The sequence below is a fragment of the Lissotriton helveticus genome, chromosome 12, assembly GCF_964261635.1.
Source record: "Lissotriton helveticus chromosome 12, aLisHel1.1, whole genome shotgun sequence".
In the NCBI taxonomy this organism is placed as follows: Eukaryota; Metazoa; Chordata; class Amphibia; order Caudata; family Salamandridae; genus Lissotriton; species Lissotriton helveticus.
In genome coordinates this window covers 770,788,229-770,803,439 of record NC_136073.1, presented here as the reverse complement: position 1 = coordinate 770,803,439, position 15,211 = coordinate 770,788,229, and the positions used below count along the sequence as shown (strand labels likewise).

Below are 15,211 nucleotides of genomic sequence, written 5' to 3'. Positions count from 1 at the left end.
AATTTGGGATTTTAGCGAAAGGTCCTCATTGATGGTTATCCCCAGGCTTTTTACAGTCAGAGATTTCTTAGGGGGAAGGCCCATATCAGCAGGCCAAAAGTTAGGGCTCCAACTGATTTCGCTCTTGCCGGGCAGGATCAACTCAGTTTTCCCTGGGTTTAATTTGAGATGATTTGAGGACATCCAACTCTGGATTAAAGTCATAGTGGCTTGGAAGTCCTGCACAGCATTTGGGGAATTAAGAACGAAAACTGATGTCGTCGGTAGCTGCGATGAGGCGGGCTCGGTACTGTGGTTTGCTCAGAAACCGGACTGCGAGGGGTCGAGGGATCTGTTTGTCTCGAGGAAGGCGGAGAGTTGTTTGTTGACGGTCTTCTCGATGACTTTGGCAGGAAAAGGGAGGAGCGAGATGGGGCGGAAGTTCTTGAGGTCCATGGGGTCCGCGGTGGGGTTCTTTAGGAGGGCGCTGAGCTCGGCATGTTTCCAGCTCTCCGGGAAGGTGGCCAATGCGAAGGAGCTGTTAATGATGTCCCGGAGTTGGGGTGCGATGATGGAGTCGGCTTTGTTAAAGATGTGATGTGGACAGGGGTCGGTTGGGGAGCCGGAGTGGATGGTGTTCATCATGCGGGTGGTGTCTTCGGTGCTGACCGTGGTCCAGGTGCAGAGGGTGGTGGGGGGGGGGAGCTGGTTCGGTGGTTGGGTGCGTGGTCTGTGCGCCGAAGCTGTTGTGTATGTCGGCGATCTTGCGGTGGAAGAACGAGGCGAGTGAGTCGCAGAGGTCTTGCGAGGGTGTGATGTCGTTGTTGCAGGCGCTGGGGTTGGAGAGCTCTTTACCGATGCTGAAGAGTTCCTTGCTCTTGTGGGTGTTGTTGTCTAGTCGTTCTCTAAATGTTGTCCTTTTGGTGGTTCGGATCAGCTGGTGGTGTTTGCGGATGGCGTTCTTGAGGGCTGTCATTTTTTCTGTTGACTGGTCGTGGCGCCAGGCTTTCTCGAGGGTACGGCAGGATTTCTTGGAGTTTTTGGTTCATCACAAACTCCAAATTCTGGAGCAAAGAAATGGTGGTGCCCAGGTGAGACACCCCAGAAGATCGTGTGATTGATCCATCAGGAGAATATTATCGAGGAAGATTTTCAACCTGATGCCTAGTGTCCGACAGTGTTCCACCACAGGTTTGAGGAGCTTTGTAAAGCACCATGGTGCTGATGACAGACCGAAAGGGAGGGTCCGAAACTCGAAGATTTGTCCTTTCCATTTAAATTGGAGAAACCTGCAATGAGGAGGAAAAATGGGGACCATCAGGTAAGCATCCTTGAGGTCTAGACATGGTAACCAATCATCCTGGGGCAGAAGGTCTCTGAGGAGATGGATTCACTACGTCTTTAAATGGCAGTAAACCAGCCATGCGTTGAAGGATCTGAAGTTGATTACGGGACGGAAGCCCTTGGTTTTTTCTCTGCCAGAAACAGATTGCTGAGGAAGCCTCTGGGGTGGAGAGCAGATACGTGTATTGTGCCCTTGGCCAGTAGGTTTTGTACCTCTTGATCGATCAGAAGCTAATCATGTGTGGAAAAAGACAGGGGTGGAGCTTTACTGACTGGACCGGAGTTCTGTGAAACTCTATGTGGTACCCATAGACATTCTCCAGTACCCATTGGTCTGCTGTGATTTCCGCCCACTTGTGCGTGAACAATAGCAGTCTCCGCCCCAAGAGGAGAGGCGATAAAAGGGTAGGGGTTACTGCTTTAACTGCTGCTGTTGTTGGGCCCTCCCAGGGCCTGGTTATTTCTTCCTCTTCCACTGCCGCAGGTGGGGTAGAATGTCCCCTGATGGCCATGGTACCACCATTGTTCTTCTTGGCCTGTGCTCTGTTAGGGTCTTGATAGGACTGCCGGCCAAAGGAGAGACCCCTCCAAAAACCTTCCCCGGGAAGATCTTCTTCATAGATGATTGTCTTTGTCAAGGAATGAAAAGATAGAGACAAACTTTCCCAACTCCTTGACAAAAGGAGCACTGAACAAGTTGCTTTGCACTACTGGCCCTGCCTCTGAGGAAGAGATTTGCCCCAGCTTGGGCCTATTTGTATCAGAAGGGAGCGGCGACATTCCGTCGAGAGGGCACAGTTATCATTGCCGAGGAGGCACACTACCCTCTGTGCACAACCCACACCGTCCTCTATGGGGAGGGGTCACCATGTCTACTTTGCCTGCATTGCCAGTTTGATAATGTTCGTTATGGGTCCTACTACATCGAGAAGCTTATCCTGAAATGCCCTCCAGGAGCAGTCAATACCCTTTTTGGGGGTCCTTCATGTAATTGGCAAAAAAGGTGCACAGCTTAGGGTTGATATCAGAGGTAGTTGTGACCCTATTCCCCCAAGGATGGTCTGGACACTCTGCTAGGAGAAGTGCTTGCATCTCCTAGTTAAGAGGATGGTGGATCTAACTTGCCATGTAGCCTGCCACCTTTTTGTCAGGTACCCCTCCATGGAGCAAGGTCTTTATATACCCTCAGGTTCAATCATGTCGCTAGGGGAAGTGTCCCATTCATATGGCTCTGAGGAGGCTGAATTTGTGCGCCAGAATCTATTGAGTTCTGAGACTCATCTGATGAATCCACGTCATCCTCTAGCTCACCCTCCGCCTGATCGGGCAACTCCTTCTCAGGGTCAAAGTCTGTGGCAACGTTGTCGCACATTTTTAACACTGGTGTTTCCTCCTCCCAGTCGGGTGCCTCAATCAGGGTGCCCGAACTCCAATGGAAGACCTCAGTCAAACGGTTGAAGCCCTCCAGGTGCCCTGCGTCACACTTGCTGCCCTTGCACGTGGGGCCCGAGGTCGCCCAGCTAGGCCCAGCCCCCAGGTCTCTCAGGATTCCTGTGCCCTTGGAAACCTGGGCTGTCAGCCTAGCGACACTCTCCTGCAGAGGGGAAACACCTGAGAAATGGTCTGGGTGAGGAGTTTGTCCACCTCCACTATGGAAAAAGAGGGTGAATAATCGTGGTCCTGTTGGGACTGGATGTCTATGGATGAGAGCGCACTAGATCTACGCCCTGTAACAATTTCTAATACGGCAACCCCTTCGTTGGTGCTCTAGACAAACAAACAGAATGTATTTACAACCAGTGTCAGATTTTAGAATTAGAGGGCCTGGAATACTTGATCCGACCGCAAAAGCAGTGTCAATTGATGGTTGGGTGGGGTGAAGACAAGAAGCACAAAGAGCAGAACCGCTCAGATCCCTCCAGCGCAACGCAGTCACAAGAGCGCTGTCTGCGTGCTGAAGGTGCGGTTCGGGAGCACAAAAGGGCGCCACCTACCGTACCTGAACAGTACCAAAGTGATGTGCTCGGGCGGTTGCCTGCCGTGCGTAGAGAGAAATCTGTGAAGTGAGAGCGCATGCGATCACTTCTAGTAACACTTATAAACCTCAAAACCACAACGTAATAAGCCCCAATCTCCCACTTTTCAGTCAGGATAAGGGAAAAAACGTGATTTAACTGACACGAATCAGTGAAGAAAGAGGAAGGATTATTAAGTGGTCAATGTTATATGGACCGGCTGTTTAATGAAATTGATGAAAGTAAAGAATAATCTTAGCCTTCCTGTCTTGACACAACATTTTCAAGTAATTAATTGATAGCTGTGCTGCAAAATGTCCCTGGAATTATTTTTTAGGTCGAGTGTACAGCGCTTGCATTGTCGCTAAGCGACCTATTGTGTATGCTTTAGGAGTTGAACTCCACCCATTTCTTGCCTAGGCTTTTTATTTGTCTGCCTTAGTGCCCTTTAAAAATACTTGCTTTCCAATGGGCAATCAGCTGTTGTTGTCCCTCCTACTTATTTCCGGTTTTCTTCGTGCAGCACCGACTAAGTACAACATCATTACGCTTTACGTGTACATGTCTTCCTGCAGGGACTACGTTTCTTCTTCCCGTGTTTCCCTGCCTCAGCGCCACTCATGCTTCACGTCGAGTGTGTTTCCCATTTGTAGAAACTTCAAAAGAACCAAACCACTCCCGTGTTAGACTGGCATATGCAAAGTCGATAACACAAAATTAACTTTCTCAACAGCGCAGCGCAGGCTTATGGCCGCTTCTTTATAAGTTTAATCTATTGGGTACCTCTTTGATGTTGTGGGCGTATCCGTGTGACGTCCAAGTGATGTCACACGGGTACACACGTGAAGATTGCTGCCTCGCTGCTGGCACAGGGGAGAGACGCCATGGTTGTTTTTTTGACAACGTGAAAGAGTTACTGAGGGCGGCGTTGGCCTTCGTGAGTCCATAAATAAAGAGTGTACCAGAGTAGTGGGACTTAGCTGTGGAGGTTACCTCACACTCACTACAGGCTGCAGGGGCTTCTGTTGCACCACTGCACATGTTCGTAACACTTTGCTTTATAGCAGCGAGTTGTCTTGCTTTTTTAATGTACTGCTTTGCCGCCAAGTGAATTTGTTTGCTCCGTTACTGTTTTACGAAACAAAATGAAACACTCAGGATCCAGTTTGGAGATTCCAATTCAGTAGTTGCAAATATGTTTCTGCTGTACCCGGATGTGGCGCTGTTTCAATTCCCAGCAGAAAACGAAAATAAGTTGTACTGGTGAAATACGCAGGTCAGTTTACACCAATCTACACCATTAGATGCAAATGGATATAACTTGCAGATACTATACGCGCTGACAGAGCAGTGCGAGATGCGTATTATACATTCTAAAGTTCCCTTTAGTGCGTTTGTGTAATGCGATGTTATCGTGCTACAAGATTACCATTGTACCTCATTTTACTTTTCAATAACCATTTTGCAGCCCTCTACACTATGGGTGTTTTCATCAACTATTTCCGAACATCGAGCATTCGAGTGTAAGAAATGTTCTTTGACGGTATACTTACTGCCTAAGAACCTGGGCTATAATTCAACACAACATAAAAACAACAACGTGCCTGAACTTTACTATTGAAACTATTTAAAATTACACTTTTAAAATTGTTGTTGTTAAGAAAGTATTTTAATTCCTGTAGAGAGCGGGTCGGTGCATCTTGCTTCGGGAAGAGCATCGGATTTGACAAATAGTTATTACAGATACAGGTACAGTCCCGCCTCGTCAGCTGCACATGGCGTTTGCACCTCCCCTTCTTGCAAGCGAGCCTTTTTGATTTATAACTTTTTGAGCCTCTTGTCGTCCTATATTGTATATTTCAGAAACAAACTTCATACCTTCTGTGATTAGTAAAAAGAACAAACAAGGTCAGAAAACATAAGCTCCTGGCGCCGTGCAAGGCAAAAGCAGAAAGCCATATATGTATGCATATATTTGATTGCGTATCTGCAGTGGCTATAAAAAGGGGTAAAAATAGACACCAAAATATATTATACATCTATTTGTCTTTCAAACTGTTTAACACTGTTTGGTTTTGTTGTAGACACACTTGTTTCTTTAGTCTGTAAATAAACAGTGGGACTGTGCTCCCTTTGAGTGCCTGGCTTGACGTCCGGCCGTGTCACAAAGCGAGTAATTGTAGTCCATCACTTATATTTCCTGATTTCTCGTCAGTCCGCGGAGTTATAGTTCTTATTAGTGTCTGACCTCATGTAAGGTTGAGTAGTTTCTCGCTGACGGTGCCTTACTTTACGCCAGGTCGTGTTACAAGCTGTAATTGCTTTCCTAGGTAGTGCCTGAATTCTCATCCACCTGTGGAGTTGGAGTCCCTGGTAGGGTCTGCCTTCATGTCAGGCCATGCATGGAGGTATGGTACCCGTTAGTGGGTTACTTCATGTCACGCCTTGTCACACAAGCTGGTAAGTTGTGTCCGTTGTTATTGCCTGGCTTCACTTCAGGTCGCGTCACTTGACATATTTGACTTGCCCATATTATTCACTGTGAAGTCCTTAGTTGCCCCCCAATAAGACACTGCAGCCTCTGTATTACTTATTGGTCATTTATTAGTAATCTCCCTAAAGAGCGCCGAGCCTGTCCTGCTCGTACCGACTCTTCGCGCCACTGACTCGCTCTGCGCGCGCAGCCTAACATGGCCGCCGGCACGTCACGTCGCTACGTGACGTGCAGCACTAGACCGCGCTACTACATATCTCCCCTTTTTCCAATATACAAACAATTTTACTATAGTCCACTGCTCATCTCATAGTCTCTGAACCTGGCTGGCTTGACCACCACTCTACCCCTGCGGGTCAGTCTTACCGGGGTGTTGGGGTCATCTCCATCACTTCTTCCTCTGCTTGTCGGCGCAGCCGCACCTCCATCTCCTTCGTTCTCACCTTCTCCGACCCTCTGCTCTCGCTCACTCGTTTCAGTCTGTAATCTTTGTGGGTCTTCTCCATTACCGTCCCTTACTGTCTCTGGTTGTTCCTGCATGGTTGTTTCGTGGTTCTCCTCCTCTGCATCTGTTTCTCCTTGGTTCCAACACAAAATCTTGTTGCACCTCGCCATGCGGTCCTGCGACCATACGTTCCCATCGCTCAGCAATGCCGCTCTGCCCCGAACTTCCTTCACCTGCATGGGCTTACTATATTTACTCTCTCCTTTCCTCTTCATCGTGGCCAGCCTTACTCGTACCCATTCTCCCTTTTCCAATCCAGTGTCCTTTACCTTCCTCCTGTTGTCGTAGTGTTTGGTGTACGTCGCTTGGGCCTTCTCTAGATTTGCTCGCACCACTGCTGGGGACCACTCACTTTTGACCGTCTTTTCCTTCCACACTCTGTTGTCCTGGGTGAATGGTTCGCGTCCCCTCAGTATTTGGAACGGACTGTATCCTGTGCTTGTGGGGGTAATCCTGTATGCCCATACCATGTGCCATATTTCCACTTCCCAGTCTTTGTTGTCCGATATGGCCGCTTGGATCGACCCCATCACTACTCGATTAAAGCGCTCTACGAGACCATTCCCAGCCGGGTGGTAAACGGAGGTGTGTCTGGGTGTGATGCCATTCCGCTGCATGAAGCTGTTCCATTTCTCCGACCTGAATTGTGGCCCATTGTCACTGAGAATTGCCTTCGGGATTCCTTCTCTTACGAACGTATCTGCCATGAATTTTATGATTGTTTCAGTGTCCATTGTTTCTTCAACTTTGAGTTCAGGCCACTTCGAGTACCTATCCACCATGACACACACATATTTCTGTGTGCCCTGTGTGTCCAGAACCGGACCCAGGATATCCACAGACAATTCCTCCCATGGGTTTTTTGGTAGGTCAAACTTTCCCATTGCTGGTCGCAGGGGTTTAAGTACTTTGTCTGCTCCTTGGCATCTGGTGCAGTTCCTCACATGTCTTTCAGCTCTGATGTCCATTCCTGGCCACCAGTAATCCTGCCTTGTCCTCAACCTCAGTTTGCATATTCCAAGGTGCCCTTCGTGGATCATGTCTAACAACTTGTTGATGAGGTTAGCCGGAGGGATCACTTTCTCCCCCCTGTGTAGGAACACTCCTCGGTCCTCTATCGATAGTTCTTCCCTGATTTCGAAGTATGGTTTCAGTTCTCCGCTGATCAGTCTCTTTTCCGGCCAACCTTGGGTGACATGTGTTTTCACTGCCATTAGGATTTGGTCCTCCTCATATGCCTGTCTCCACTCCTGGAGGCTGATGGTGGTTTCCAAATCGTCTGTCAGCGCCACCCATTCTTCTGTTCCTGCTCTGTCCTCTTCACTCGGTTCCATTGCTGCCGCCCTACTCAGGTAGTCTGCCACCCTGTTCTTGCTCCCAGGGATGTGCTCAACATCATATCTAAACTCCAGTAGCTTCAACGACATCTTGGATATTCGGGGTGTTGCTTCGGCATGCCCACTCGACGTCAAAACCTTCAGTAAGAGCTTGTGGTCCATCCTCAATTGAAACCGAGTGCCCCACAGGAACTGCCTGAATCTTGTTGTGGCCCATACCACCGCCAGCATCTCCTTTTCAATCACGCTGTACCTTTTTTCCGTGTCACTCAGCGTACGAGAGGCGAAGCTTATCGTGTCCAGCTGTCCTTGTCCCCGGTCTTGCATGAGGACCGCGCCCAGCCCCTTGTCGCTCGCATCTGTGGTCAGCACTGTCTTTCCTTGGGGGTCGTAACCCTGGAGTGGGATGGCTTCTGCTATTTCTTTCTTGACCACCTCGAATTCTCCTTGTGCTTCCTCGGACCATTTGAATTCTGTGTTTTCTCGGGTAAGTAACCTCATGTGGTGTGTCTTAGAGGCGAAGTGCTGCATAAATTTGCTGTAATACTCTGCCATGCCGATAAACGACCTGACCTCATCCTTGTTGGTAGGTGGGGGTGCCTCGCATATTGCTTTCACATTGTCTGCCTTTGGGGTCACTCCTCCCATGCCGATCTCATGCCCCAGGTACGTCACCGACTCCATTCCTATACGGCATTTGGACCACTCGGCTGTGAGGCCTTTCGTTTCCAGAATCCGCAACACCTCTCCTAGTTTTACGTCGTGGTCAGGTTTATCTTGGCCCATCACTAAAATGTCATCTTGGAAGTATTGTACTCCGGTTGTTTTCTGAAACAACTGGTGCATCAATTTCTGGAAAACGGCTGCCACCGAGGCCAGCCCAAACGGCATTCGGCGGAACTGATAGCAGCCGAATGGAGTGATGAATGATGTGAGGTGGCGGCTTTCCGGGTGTAGAGCTATTTGATGGTAGGCGGAGGTCAGGTCTATGGTCGAATACCATTTGATCCCCCTGGTGTTGGCCAGCATCTCCTCGATCCTGGGTAGGGGAAACCTCTCCACCACAATGTTCTTGTTCAATTCGCGTAAGTCCACACATAGCCTGACCTTGCCACTGGGTTTCTTAACGACTACCAAGGGCGCCAGCCACTCGGCGCATGTTATTGGCTTGATAATCCCTTTCCTTTCCAGGTCCTGGAGCTCTTCCCGAACTGCTTCTCGTACCGCCAAGGGGATGTTCCGGGCCTTGTGTGCAACTGGCACCGCATTCTCCTTTAGAATTATTTTGTGTGCGAACTTTTCTAACTTCCCCACTGTTCCTCCGAAAACTTTGGGGAAATCGCTTTTCCACCTTTCCAGGTCTGGCCAGTTTCCTTGTTCCGTCAGTAATATTTGCTCCTTTCCTCCTGGATCGAGCTTGATGCCTAGGTCGCCCTGGTCCAGCCATCCCAGGACCGAGGGGCCTTTCTCAGACACGTAGAGTTTGCAGTTGGCCGACCGGCCACGGAACTCGAAGAGTAGTGGTCTGAACCCCGCCATTGGTATTCTGTCTCCGTTGTATGATACTGGCCGAATGTCTATCTTTTCCAGTGTAGAGCCCAAGTGCGGTGCGAATTTCTCCTCCCATACTGCTCGTTGGACAATGGTGTATGGTGAGCCGGTATCCGCCACTACACTGATCTTGACGACGCCTATCGTCATCTCCAGGATGGGCTTCAACGTTCTTTTGCCGTCGATGCTGAGCACTTGCCCCTCAGCGCCTGTTAGTTGATCGTATATGCACAGAAATGTAACCACTTCCTGTTCCGTCGTTTCTTCTTGGTCCTCGTTGTCTTGACCTACGTATCTCACTTCGCCTTTGGAGGCCTTCTTCCTGCATACCTTCTCATAATGGCCCGTTATCCCGCAGTATGAGCATTTAGCGCGAAACGCAGGGCATTTTCTGTCGTGGGCCTCGTGCGTCCAACTTCCACACCTGTAACATGGCTTCCTGTTGCTTCCCGCCGATTTTCCTTGAGGGCCATTGTAGCTTTGCCATCTGGAATGTCCTTTTTCTGCAGGTTTCTTGTTCCATTGTTCCTTGCGGGCCCCTTCATCATCCACTCTGTTTACCATGTTGCTGGGTGCAGTTTCTCTTTTCGTTGCTTCTGCGCACCTCTTTGCCAGCTCTGCTCGTTTGACAATGACCAAGACCTCCTTCAGGGCGGTGTCTCCGCTGGCCCACAATTTGTCTTGTACCGACGTGCACATGGTGTGCATTACCACCTGGTCCTTTATGAATTCTTCCTCCCAGTTGTCGTATCTGCATGTGGCCGCCAATCGCTTCAGAGCTGCCACGTATTCCTCTACCGTCTCACCCGGGTGCTGTTTCCTTTGTTGGAAGTTGAATCTATCCACTGACACGCATACCGCCGGCCTGAAATGTTCATTGAGGTCCTCAATGGCATGGACGTATACGTCGTCGTCCGTGCTCGTTCTCTGTTTTGGTACTAAGCTCTTGTACACTCTCAACCCATCTGGGCCCAAGTTCAGTAGCAAGATGCGTTTTTTCCGCTGGGGTTTTAACACTTCCTCGTTCTCGTCTTCTAACACCCCTATGAAATTGTCGATATACTCTCGCCAGTCTTCCCACTTCATAAGCGGTTCACCGGGCCTGGGCAAGAATTGCACTGGTGCCGTCGCATATCCCGTCTGCGTGCTCATCTTTTCGCTCTTGACCTTGGGCTCTGCGTTTGCTGGGCTCCTAGGGCTCCCCGGTGCACTGTTTTGCTCTTCCTTACTCGCGTGGGCCTGGGGACTACCTGCGTCAGCCCCCTCGCTCTTCTGTGCAAAATCCAGCTCTGTGCCCTCAGGATGTGGTTGGTGGCTGTGTCTGGCGCGCTTCTAGTGCCTACCCGGGTCTGTGCCTTTCCGTGGTGGCTGCCTTGTTCTTGTTGGTGTATTTATGGGCCCTGCCGCGCTCTTTAGGGTACCTGGGAGGTGCTCTGGTGACTGCTGGTCTCTTCTGGCCACCGGTGTGTGGTTGTGTCTCTCGGTGGTCTTCTTCTTTCTGTGGGGGTTGGGGGATCGGTCATCCCACCCTCGTCGCCATTGTGAAGTCCTTAGTTGCCCCCCAATAAGACACTGCAGCCTCTGTATTACTTATTGGTCATTTATTAGTAATCTCCCTAAAGAGCGCCGAGCCTGTCCTGCTCGTACCGACTCTTCGCGCCACTGACTCGCTCTGCGCGCTCAGCCTAACATGGCCGCCGGCACGTCACGTCGCTACGTGACGTGCAGCACTAGACCGCGCTACTACATTCACCCAAACTAGAGGTTTACAAAAAGAAGGGGATGCGGTGCTTTTCAGCATTTCAGGGTGCTCTGTCCTCGTGGTCTTTGCAGCCCAGAGAGCAAGGCTCTGCCCTCCCTTCATATAGGTCTGTGAGAAAGAAAGGTATGGTCCGTGGCCTCATCCTGAACACCTCTCCACGTGGTGAGGTGTTTTCCGTTTTCAGCACACATAGAAAGAGGAAACAAACATCTGCAATGCGCTAGGTCACGCAATTGTGAGATTTTGATCTATTGGCATTGTAAATGACAATGCCTTTTATTTATATGATTAAAAACCCTGCAATAATAAAAGGCATTGTCATTACAATACCAATAGGTCAAAGTTTCTAAGATGCGAGACCCATTGCAAATGCTTGTTTTATGTTGGCAACTACGAGGTATCAGAGCGCTTTACATGGGCACCAGTTGCTTTACAGTTAGACATGTTCATTCTTTGTTAGGCACGGGGAGATTGTGATTTGCCGAAAATCACAGGACGCTGAGCGTCCCTGCTGAGATTCGAACCTGGTTTGTCAACTCCGAGGGCGACCTAGCTAGTTGTTAGGCCGCATCCTCTCTCTCATCCTTTCCCGACTGTCCTTTACTAATACTATTACAATTGATCACGAAACATTTGTGGCCTACATGTTCAGCTTAATACATGAGAGAATGATAAATGTTTAAGTTGTAAGCAGCAGAATGGCCGGAATAAAACATTTTATAAAGGAAGTTAGCGCTCTAGTCTGTTTTTTTTCCTTTTCATAGAGTCCAATAGAGCCTTTCTCTCATTGGTCCGGCCGCTTTTCCGCCTTTGGTTTTCCTTCCTGTGTTGTCCTACGTTCAGTGGTTTCCGGTTTTAGTCCTTCGTCAGTTTTGCTTAGTTTGCTGCACCTTTCACGCTTGTTCCTGTCGGTTCTTGTTTGAGTCTGTGCCGTTGCCTCTCGGCGGCTTTTCGATCTCGGCCTGAAGATGGCTGACGTACTAGACCTTCACGAGGCGAGTGGCGAGGACTTTGCCATGGACGAGGATGGTGACGGTAAGTGAGGAACACTAAGGAACTACGTAATAATGTCCAGAATTAACTTAAATATGTTCGGTATTTCATTTGGTGTGCGTTTTGGAATTAACTTTGTCTCTCAACACTTCTCGAGGATCACGTCGATCTCCGTTCATTCTCTTAGAGCGTGTCCTCGCGGCTGCTTTCTTTGTCCAATCCCTCACTTTGAAGGGTGTATTTTTTCCTTTTCCTTACTGTTTCCTTTCCCACTGCATTTGCTTTGCTTCCCCCTTGACCTATTCCTTGACTCGTAGACTGGCCATTCATCTGTGGGGGTGACTCCCTCCACTTACTTTTCCCGCAGGGATTAGCTATATGCAATTAGGGGATGATGGTTCACTCAATACAGGCTATCAACTCCTTCCTCCCACTCTGAGTCGGTGACTATCTCCCTGCTCTGAGTGTTAAAGCGCCTCGCTTCACCATGACCTTTAAGGAATGGAGATCATTTAGATACTGCGATCTCCGTGAAAATGTATCCTGACCCAATTTCATTACTGACTGACATACCTCCACCCCACTTATAGGGCAGATCGACGCCGCCCCCCTCCTCTCACGACCACGCTGGTGTGTTTGCCTATGCGCCTGTTCCACCCTTTCTGTCCTCGTGGGAGTGACCAGAAGCCCTCTAAACCCGCCTCCTTTCTTGTGGGTGACTTTGTGTTGCTCTCATATACACATTTCCCTTCACTTTCTGGTGGACTTGCCTTTCACAGACCCATCCACAGTGCAAAAGCTGCTATACGCGCTCTTCTTGTGTACTGATTTGCAGTCTGGGGTGAGGTGACCTGCTGCCTGATCCAGCGGAATCGCGCAAATTCTTATAGATCATGTAACCTAATAAACCATGAACCAAATTACAATACAAATAACCAAAGAGTTCAGGTCCATAGGAACTCTACAACCACTTACAAACTTGAGATCCTCCGATAGATCTGTATAGGAGCTAATAGGGATTCCGATAATTAGACTGATGCAATTTCTTCATGAGGACCAATAGTGAAGAAAATACCTAACTAACATCAGTCTTACACTAGCATATCAAAAAACATTTGTCAATAAGGACAAACTCATTATATTTATCAAGGTACTTTTATTGAATTTTCAAAATATGAATGGTCAATCCACCAAAACACATTAGAATTTCAGTATAATGGTTAATTCAAACCAATACAGGTAAAATCACAAAAATGCAATATAGATAAACTACATCATAAATCAAATACTGGTGTAAGGAGGGAGAGAAACAGAAAAGGATACATTGCAAATTCAGAATGCAATTCGAGATTTTCCTAAGAACCTAGATTTATGAACTAATGCACAGCGTGAAAAAGTCTGAATAGACAACCCTTCAATCAGAAACTTATGGCCTGTGCAACACAATCAGCCGATGATGTGCAAAGAGATAATCAGGATAGTTCAGTTCAGGGGAATCAAGGGTTGGACTGACAGCATGTCGCATCCAGAAATGCAGGGAAAAATAGGTCCGCTACAACAGCAATAGCAGTTCTCTCAAAAATAAAGAGAGCCTGATAGAGTTTGTTCCTTTCCACAGAGTAATTATACCTCGAACTGCTCCCAAATCCAACCTTCAAATGTTTCTTCTTCACTGTTTAACGCATTTCCATTGGTTAGTATCCATAGTGTGCTCATGATACAATCATTCTCCAGTCCCAAGTCATCAGAAACTCCAACAAAACTCTTTGCACCATTGTGCATTATCAAGTCACCTCGGAAATAGGAAGGAGCACTTAAGCAATTTACATTCACACGCTGCTTCTCTGTTTACTTGTACCAAGTTGATACAATTATTTATAGAAAGAATACTCTAACCGTAGGAAGGAAACACTAGCGATAGCCATTAAATAACTTGAAGCAAATAAATTGGCTTTTCAGAAATAATGAAGGACCAAATACATTATTTGAGGCCTACATTAGTAAAACAAATGAATACACTCGTCTGAGCTGCTTCGAAGGCCTATTTATTTATTTATAGCACTTATAGAGCGCGCTGATACCAAACGGTGTCCTGGCGCTGTAGTGATAGCTCCCCTAGCCATGAAACCTGTTATTAATTGGTGAACAGCCACGTTTTTAGCTTTTTCCGGAAGGCCAACAGATCCGTGACCTGTCTCAATGCAATTGGCAAAGCATTCCAAGCAGTGGCAGCCCCCAAAACAAAACTTCTGCCCCCCCAGCGTGCTTTCCTGATACGTGGGGTCCTAATCAGCCCTTGACTGGCCGACCCAAGCTGTCTATTCGGTCTGTACCACTGGAAGTGCTGTTGAAGGAACAAAGGGCCACGTCCATGAATTGCCTTAAAGACAATGCACAAGGATTTGAAGGTTATCCGTTTCCGCACTGGGAGCCAGTGCAGCTTCACCAGTTCCCGGGAAACGGAAGCAAATTTAGGGGTGCCCGAGATCAAACGGGCTGCCGCGTTCTGCAGAACCTGCAGTTTATTGAGCAACCCCTGTTGGGCCACCAAGAATAGGCTGTTGCAATAGTCAAGGCGGGAGAGCACAAGAGCTGTCCTGCACTCCTCTGGCAGGAAGGGGAGAATCTTCCGGATGATTTTAAGAGACCAGTGGATGCAGGAAGTAAGTGCATTTACCTGGGGTTTAAATGAGAGCTTGTCATCGATCAGAACTCCCAAGTTTTTGACCTTTGCAACAGGAGTGGGAAGAGTCCCCATCCCTTCAGGCCACCATTTGGGACTCCAGAAGTTGACATCGGAGCCGAAGAGTACACCTCCGTTCTAGATGAATTCAGTTTTAGGCAGTTACTGGCCATCCAGGAGCCGACCGCTGCCATGCATTCCTGAAAATTGGTGGCCATGCCATCCTTTGTCCCTGGGAGCAGTGATACCACAATCTGTGTATCATCTGCGTAAGATGTTAATTCGAACCCATATGCCCGGATGATCGGGGCAAGCGAGGAGACATAGATATTAAAGAGGGTGGGGCTTAGAGAGGATCCCTGTGGAACCCCCCCTGGCAGTTCGAAAGGTCTTGACTCGAACTCCCCCAAAGCCTACATAGAAGAACCACAGAATCATCATATAAAAGAGTAAATACAACATTATTTAATTTGTATGAAGAAATAGTGAATTAATGGAAACAATATAAGAAGACATTATTTCAAACTCAACTTATAGGTATTTTGTCT

General features: G+C 48.3%; 1 protein-coding gene across 1 annotated transcript in view; it reads left to right on the top strand.

Annotated features, from left to right (window-relative positions):
* Positions 1 to 11,843: 11,843 nt before the first annotated feature.
* The window catches only part of RBM8A (RNA binding motif protein 8A), a 53,786-nt gene continuing 50,418 nt past the window's right edge, over positions 11,844 to 15,211 (top strand). Inside the window, exon 1 of the mRNA XM_078668485.1 lies at positions 11,844 to 12,022. Within this exon, the coding sequence (XP_078524611.1) occupies positions 11,956 to 12,022 (67 nt within the window). The 5' untranslated portion in view covers positions 11,844 to 11,955. The remainder of the gene's footprint in view (positions 12,023 to 15,211) is intronic.